General features: G+C 42.2%; 1 protein-coding gene and 1 long non-coding RNA gene across 3 annotated transcripts; both read right to left on the bottom strand.

The window, feature by feature from the left end:
• Positions 1–654: 654 nt before the first annotated feature.
• LOC146974074 (uncharacterized) lies at positions 655–2,446 on the bottom strand. The gene is made up of 2 exons (XR_015037587.1): positions 1,992–2,446; positions 655–1,871 (listed from the first exon to the last, which is right to left on the bottom strand). It is a non-coding gene; the product is annotated as an uncharacterized LOC146974074 (long non-coding RNA).
• Positions 2,447–2,947: 501 nt separating this feature from the next.
• On the bottom strand, positions 2,948–7,678 carry camlg (calcium modulating ligand). 2 transcript variants are annotated; one of them, XM_085797152.1, is made up of 4 exons: positions 7,352–7,678; positions 4,868–5,325; positions 4,454–4,523; positions 2,948–3,192 (listed from the first exon to the last, which is right to left on the bottom strand). In XM_085797152.1, exons 1-4 carry the CDS (start codon positions 7,503–7,505, stop codon positions 3,005–3,007), a joined length of 870 nt encoding a protein of 289 aa, XP_085653278.1. In that variant the 5' UTR covers positions 7,506–7,678; the 3' UTR covers positions 2,948–3,004. The 2 variants fall into 2 exon arrangements, with proteins under 2 accessions (XP_085653278.1, XP_085653277.1); XM_085797151.1 differs by having other exon boundaries at positions 2,952–3,196; positions 4,458–4,523; positions 7,352–7,674.
• Between the last annotated feature and the right edge of the window lie 583 nt (positions 7,679–8,261).

Raw genomic sequence — 8,261 nt, forward strand, 5'->3', positions numbered from 1 at the left:
ATTACATTAAACGACATAAACACTGTAATCACATCCAAAGTGTGTGGATTGGTCTTGATAAAGAGATTCTTAAAAATGTCCCAGTCTGAGTCATCGATGGCTTTTCCTTTGGAGCTAAATGAAGATTTTATTTACTAATCTATTTATCTAAATTTCCATCAGCTCAAGTGATTAAACACTGCAGTAAATTAATCATATTTGAAAAGTAACTTACCCGAAACTATTCTGCATTACATCAAGGCCTGATTTAAAAAAATAAATAAATAATTTGTGAGGGTCTTTCCCATGTTGGTAAATGGGTGATTATTCCCCTCCCTAGGATCGTGCAGAGTTGGTTGATATTTGTTTAACTACACTGTGTATACTGGTATATTTTTAAGATTTATTTACGAAATATCTAATATCAAATATAGGGGAATGTTAGAATGATATTTGATTTATAATAAGTATACAAAGTATATAATTTTTTTTTTTAATTAATTCTAGTGGTGGCCCTGACACCTCAACTTCTTCACTCATCATTTTAGTAATGACCTCAGCTCTTTTAAAGGATGACCTAAATAAGAGGAAGTAGGTCTTAAGTGATGTTTATAAATGTTCACTGTCCCTGTTACATAACCCAATGAATAAATCAAGCTCACCAGAGTCCAAACAGTATATCACACAAGTAGTATTTATTTGGTATGAATTGAATTTGTTCGATTATTGTATTTATTTATTTTTTAAGCAGAAACTGTTTACATCATGTCAACACTACAATTTGCCCATTACGTTCAAAGAAGCACTGTAAGAGCAATTAAAAACAGTAATTTTGTAAACATTATAAAAAAAACAATCAAGTAGGTCAGACAAGACAAGTCGTAAGGTAAATCACACCAATTAATTTACATGAAAAAAAATAATATTCACATTAATAAATTAATTTGGATGAAATTAAAAGGTATGCAGCAAGAACATTACCAGCACAGAAGTAGAGTATACATACTGCGTATAAAGTATGCATGATGAGAAGGACAACATGTCACTAGAATTACTCAACACAAAAAAGCGCACAAAATCCCAACTGAACTTTCCAATAAAAACCCTACACATTGCCATGATTCACACTGTACATATACTGTTTGAAGTTTACTGCGTTTGTCAGCTCAGCGACGTGCAAAAAAATAATAATACGCTCCACATTCACGACTTCAACAAAAGGAGGAAACCTAGTTGGTTAATTGTAGGTGGACCCTTCTGAACGCTGGATGACAGATCGCAACAAAATGTAACTCTAGGAAGAAAATCTGTCACAACAAAACAAATATTCATGATTCATATCCACCTGTTAGAAACGGAGAGGTCACCAATTAAAAATCATTTTCATATGGTGAAGAATTCGACATCTCCTGCTTCTGCAATGCCACAAAAAAGATCTAAACTCAAACTATCTTTTTTTTTAAACTTTCCAACTAGGTTCCTAACAAGGCTGGAGACCCATGTGTGTGTGTAACTGTTCCTCGTGTGTTATGACCTCAGAATAACAATCCATTCATTCTCAGAACATGACACTGAGATCAAAATAAAATAAAAATATAACGGCCGTCTCTCCAACGATTACATCACCATTCATTATGTTTAAACATACGCGGCTGATTTCACAGCTGTTTTTTAAGCTTTGAGCTTCCTTGTGAACTGTAGTTTGACTTTCTCTTGTTCGTTGATGTGTGTGTGTGTAAGGGAATAAGAGAAGGATATCCGAGATTAATCACAGAATTCACAAAAGAAAAGACAAAAACAATTCAAAGTTTTAAATAAGAATCCTGAGAGTAAAACCAGAAATCAAATGATCTGAATCTTGAAACTAATCTCAGAGAACATGTGTGTGTTTTCTCATGTTCCTTGTTAAAAAAAAAAAGCTTATTATATATTTTTTTCAAAAGCTTCACAGCCACAGTCTCTACTGGCGATGCAGCTGGAGGTCGCCTACAGCGTGAAGTACAGATACAGACAGTGCAGCTGATGAGCAGGGGTGATGATGACACTCTGAATTAAGAGGAATAAACCACCTGCTTCCTTCCTGCTCTGCGTTGATCCTGTAAATCGTCAAAAAAAAACGGGAGCCAAGAGGAGCCTCGGTCGGTTTCTTCACTCATCTTCATTTCAGACGACTCAGGAAATAGATTATGTCGAATTGAAGAGTATGGACCCGGACCAAACCTCCACAGGGCTAATGACTTAACATGACAGAAAGGCATTCGTAGTGTTGTAAACTAGTAGGGAGATCATTGAGTTTACCTCCAAAGTAGAAGTTGTTGTTCTTTGTACAGTTGGGGCTCACGCACCTGGTAAAAACCAGGAAATACCAAGCTGGGCGGTTACTGGTTGAGAATATGACACCTCGCCCACGTTTAGAGTTAAATAGGATCTACAGAGACTCAGGGCTGGGCAATAATTCAATGTTATGTCTGTGAGCTTTTTAGTGGAATTGCATTTATGGCAACACGAGCTTCACTGTAACCTGCATCCTTATGATGACATTTCAGAAATATCGCCCAGCTCTTGAGCGACTCCAGTGTTTCCCATTCATCAGTTAAAAAGGAATCAGACTGTTGTCCACTCACTTCTTGACAAATAAATATCTGTACCTGCACATTCTTCACACATACAAACACAGGCGTGCTCCTGTTTCTGAGCGTCTGTCCCGAGTAAACACAAGTTGATCGTTGATCTGAAACAAACACTGGTCGTGTGTGTGTGTGTGTGTGTGTGTGTGTGTGTGTGTGTGTGTGTGTGTGTGTGTGTGTGTGTGTGGCCTTCGTCTCGGTGGAATCCTGAAGCGCCGAAGTGACGACGACCTGTCATAAATACAGCAAGGGATTCATTCCCAGACCCTCAACAACAACCAACAACAAACCCACGTCAGAGGATGTTAATGAGCATGCATTTGTTGCTACGGGAGGACAGAGGGGGGAGGGGCCAAAAAAAAAACAGAAGGAGGGCTGGGTTTTTACAGCTGGGGGGGTCAGGGAGTCTCTGAACCGAAGAAGAGTAGGACCTCGTGCGAGAGGATGAAGGTGAAGAAGTAGACGCAGAGGTCGGCGAAGACGTCGCCCATCCTCCTGTAGGTGTCCATGGAGCGGTTGATGACCTCGGCGGGGATGCCGGACAGCAGCAGGGCAGCGGTGAGCACAGTGGTCTGGGTCTTCTTCTCTACCTGGAGCAACACAAGTATAGAGCAAATTTTAATTTAAATCGTCCACCATGAAAACGTATTTCTTATTTATCTTCCTTCCTGATTACATTTTTGAAAACAATAAGAATTTGCATGCATGTTAAAGAGGACATATCTCCTTTTGGAGGCTCTTTAATAACAAAGTGTTTGCCTTGCAGCCCCCAAAGCATATAAGAATTGACAAAAAAATCTGTAATTTTCAGGCTCCTGACATTGAAATCCATGTGGTTTTATGAGCTGTTCCCTCAGTTGTCATACAATCAGTACGTTTTAAAAGAAAGTTGAAAAAACAAAAAAAACAAACAAATTATTGCTTAAAGCTCCAGTTGGTAAGTTGACGAAAGTGAAAGTAAACTCCGCGGCTTGGTCGGAAATTTCAAGACAATACTCCGTCAGGTCCCTTTATGAACCTCTGCCAAGCGCCCCACACACACAGACACACACAAAGTAGCCATAAACGCACCCACAGAAGATGTACCGTATCCATAGCACGACGTGTAGGAGCGGCGATTGGCTGCTCCTCCTGCTCCCTCTACCTGACTGGTGGAGAATCGTCGGTCGCGGTGGATTTTGGCAAATACGATTACAGGCTGTAGGTGGAGCCAGAGGAGTTGGATTTTGTCCTAAATTACTCATTTAATGTCTGACCATCAGAATATAGTGACAGTTCCAGCAAATATGACTGAATAATTGTTACCAACTGAAGCTTTAATCCGACTATAACCGGACAACTGAAGTGCATGTAAACGCGTTAGTCCGACCAAGACCGGACTTCTCCAAATAAACACCCAGATAGTGCGATTGGAAATCGGTTTTCTTCTGCATGTATTCGCCTTAATTGGGCTGATACTTGACAATGCATGTGTGCGCATGGTTCACAACAGTAGAGGCGGCACAAAGTCAGTTATTCTATTTTTGCTGTTGCATGTAAACTGGGACATGGACAGAACTCAGACGAGACGCTCAAATGGAGCTGTGAGCAGAGTTCGACTTAGCTGTGCATGTAAACGTACTGAATGACATCATTAGTCATCAAATTTGTAGAGGGGGCGGGGCCTGGTGAGCAGCGGCTCATTTGCATTTAAAGGGACTGAAACCAGCCATCCTGAACAGGGCTGTTCTGAGTGAGTGTTTTGAGTCTTTAAGACACATGGGAACTATTTAAATTTGTGGAAAAGGGACAGAATATTATGTCTCCTTTAAACAACGGGAAAGGGATCATCAGAAATAAGTGCAGACTCACCTTTGGAAAGTATTTGGAGAGACCCATGTAGGCCAGTTCAAGGGTCAGAAATGGAGCAAATATTGACTGGAATGAAAGAATACACATCACATCACTACAACAATATGAAAAATCAACATACATTATATCATACTGATATAATAATAACACATTATTATTATTACCTGATACTAAAACAGATCAGTGACCCATTTCTAAAATGCATAACTCTAAAACCAAAACACCTGCACACACTGAATGTGTGGTTTAATGGTTTGTGGTGAGAGATAATAAAGAATGTGAACAGTCATTTGTTTTATAATAACAACAGGAACCTGCTGAAACCAGTGATGTGACTAAACACCTAAAATGACCAGCGATGAGTCAACCACAGTTACCACAGCAACACGGTGTCTTCAGCCAACACTCACCAGATACTTGCAAACAAAAACCCTGACAAAAAGAGCGAGGAGGACGCTGCCGATGAGCCTGAAGACCCTGAAGGGGTCGAACTCCTCTGCCTCGGACGCCCCGTCCTGGGCCGGCTTCTCATTGGCCAGCTGACCTCGCAGTTTCATGGCATCGTCAAAGCGGGACAGGTACTTCTGGAGGCCTCGGCGCGGGGACCCGCTGATGTCGTCCGAGGCCCTCTCTCCCCTCGGCCTCTGCCGCACGCCGGCGATGTCGTCGTCCAGGGAGCATCCGGTCAGATCGCTGCAGTCCGGCAGCGGCGAGCCCCGTCTCTCCGGCGTGGCGCTGTGGGAGCGGCTGCCGTGTCCGGTGGCCTCCGGCAGGAAGGGAGACGGTCTCTGTGACGGGGACGAGGACCACGGCTCGGTTCTGTCGAGGTCCAGGTGGAAACGAGGTTCTGCGGGGCGCCGAGAAGCTCCTGATGAGGACAGAGGGAGAGGTTTGTTAACTGATCAAAGAAACATCATCTGGTTAAGTGACATCATGACTTAAAGAGTCTTAAAGAGGAACTCTGCAGGATTTCCACCTTAACTCTTCTCCATGTGTCCCTTAGCTCCCAGCTTCAGAGTCCTAGTGTTGGTTAAATCAATGACTTGTAACTTGTTCCAGGGAGAATGGAGGCTCTCTGCCTTCCACCTAGCGTATCTTGGCTGAAAACCAACCTTGTAAGATCAGAGCCTCTGACCCGGTGTCCCAGCTCTCGTCTCTGCGGCACCGCCACACAAACGTAACGCGCCCCGTAACCCGTAATCTCTTGTTCATGACAGATAAGACTACACAAATATACACATGGTAACATGGTAGATGATAAATAACGTTATCCACCGCTCCATGGATTGATTTCTCACCGGCTTCGATGAAAACAAATGCACATGGAGGAGAGGAGGGTTAGAGACACAGAGGGGGAGAGACCAGACTTATATAGTTCATCGTTAAGGAACCTGGATAGAGAAGCTGTATCCTACATCACTGCACCTCCACTCCTACTGGTAATTGAATTCCAGCTTCTACTAATAACTTTCTGGTAATTATTCCCAAATCATTTAGTCTACAAAAGAAATGCCTCTGACACTCAAACTGACTTCTACAAATTGCCCTCAAACTCTCATGTTCTGTCTGGTTTGAGTTCAGATCTGACAGTTAAATTAGTTTGTTTGTTTTTTTAACTTGGTGGGATGATGACGGATGCACAGGTTTTTAGTTCTGCAAAGTTTATCTTAGGCGCCACACAAGCTTGGATTGTGACTTATCAATCACACCACACCATCAGGGAGGTGTCAACAGAACAGACAAGGACAACATGGAGGGACAGCGAATAAGGTGTGGATTTGTATAGTCCGCCTTTAGGACGGGAAAGGAGGGAAGAGAGTGCAGGGCAGATAACTGTCTCCAGCAGTTTATCTGACAGAAAGGGGGGCATCTGATGCTCAGCTTTCAACTATAAGCACAGAGGGATTGATCTTTAACCACACAAACTACACAGGGGGAGGATGCAAACTCTTCTCCAACACCCACAATGAAAAAATAAACTGTAGCTTATATACTAATGCATAACCAGGGCTCCTGTCCAACATGTTTTACTAGGAGCACAGTGGACCCCTACTTTAAAACTTTAGGAGCGTGAGCAGAAGATTTAGGGGTGCACACCATGAATGACTTGCAAAGCAAATATTTCCTTCTCATTCATGATCCATTCCTCACACACATTAACCCAACACCTGTAATGGCATGTACCATATTCTTCCCTTCCATGTTTAACCTGCAGGGTTCCTACTCATTTGAAATGTCCAAATTCCATACTTTTTCCAGACCCTAATTTCCAGACTTCTCTGTAAAAAAAATTCAAATAATTTGTGATATTTAAGTAAATAGATGTGCATAATATAAAAAAGCATGCAATTTATCTTGTTTTCATTATTCTGAATGTGTATGCCATTATGCCACCAAATAATTTCCAGAAGATTGTAGCTAAGTACAATAGCACATGCAAAATAGTTAACCCAAATAACTTCAGATAAGACAAAGTCAAAATAAATATATTTCCATACAATAGTTTCCATTTTCCATACTTTTCCAGACCTGAAAATGTATAAAATCAAATTCCATACTTTCCAAAGTTTCCATACTTGTGTAGGAACCCTGAACCTGTGTTTTTTTTTTTTACTGGTTAGTAGTAGATGACAAAAAATACTTGCAGCGTCTTAAATTTCAGGGGCAAAAAGTCACCATTTAGGAGCAGTTTGGGTTTGGAGCCTCTCTATGACACATCTGTAGTGAAAGTGAACGTGCAAGTCACGTTAATGAGCACAGCCTGAGAACAAAGGTACGGTAATGTGCAGCTGAAAGGGCGACAGCAGCAGCAGCAGCAGCAGGTGACAGTCACGACCTCGGACCAGCATCATCATCATCATCATCATCATTGCATCATTGCATCATCATCATACCATTATTTTCAGACTCGGTTTTAGCGAAGCCCACGATCCTGTGCATCCTGTCCTCGGAGTTCATGAGCAGTTTCCTCCTCCGGATCTCCGCTCGCTTCTGCGCCGCCGACAGAGAGCCGCCAGTCCGCTCCTCGCTCACATCCACCGGCTCCATGTTGGATGAAGGAAGCAACAAACCGACCGACGACTGCGACCGACCGAACGACCGACGTCTGATCCAACCACCGGACAGCGGAGTGAAACAAGAAGGAGGAGGAGGAGAAGTCACTGAATTAGACGGTAAACACAGCGGAGTGGACAGACAGCAGCAGCAGCAGCAGCAGCAGGGTGTCTGGTCTGAGGTGAGGAGAAGGAGGGGAGGAGGAGGGCGCGCGCGCAGTGATGGCGTCAGCGCCTAGCATGACGAAGTGGTTTAAGCAGGTTTTTAAGCCCCTCGGCGCTGACTGACAGGAAACACAGACAGGCTTTGTTATCTAATAAGGGGTGGGAGCAATGAGCATGGATGTATTATAAGAGCATAGAATAGAATCGAATAGAACAGAATAATACAAACAGTTCATATATTCATATTTGGTTAATTTTTAAAGCACTGTCACAGTTACTCCCTCCATACCATACAGTACTATTATCTCTCCTAACACTGAAACCACATTAAAACTGGTCCACACTCACAGAACTGGCTGTTAACTCATATATTTCATTTGCTGGAACTGAACTGGGAAAAAACATGTTTTATTATAATGCACCATACACATGGAATAATCTATAAAAGGCCCTAAAATTAGGAAACTTACCATCAGTACAACAGTTTATAAGGCCATCACTGACCCGATCTCACTACACTGTCACTGCTTTTAACTGTAACCCATCTTGACTGTTTAACTGTATTTATTCATTGCTTTATTTTCCT

Source organism: Trachurus japonicus, chromosome 14 (genome assembly GCF_045865225.1).
Source record: "Trachurus japonicus isolate A0001 chromosome 14, Traja_1.0".
Taxonomy (NCBI): domain Eukaryota; kingdom Metazoa; phylum Chordata; class Actinopteri; order Carangiformes; family Carangidae; genus Trachurus; species Trachurus japonicus.

What these genes read in the sequence shown, in the direction of transcription:
- camlg (XM_085797152.1), bottom strand. Translation starts at nt 7,505, where the DNA reads ATGGAGCCGGTGGATGTGAGCGAGGAGCGGACTGGCGGCTCTCTGTCG. An exon ending in TTTTTGTTTGCAAGTATCTG is followed by an intron (nt 4,524 to 4,867) that starts GTGAGTGTTGGC and finishes CTTTCATTCCAG; the next exon opens with TCAATATTTGCTCCATTTCT. An exon ending in CAAATACTTTCCAAAGGTGA is followed by an intron (nt 3,193 to 4,453) that starts GTCTGCACTTAT and finishes TGCTCCAGGTAG; the next exon opens with AGAAGAAGACCCAGACCACT.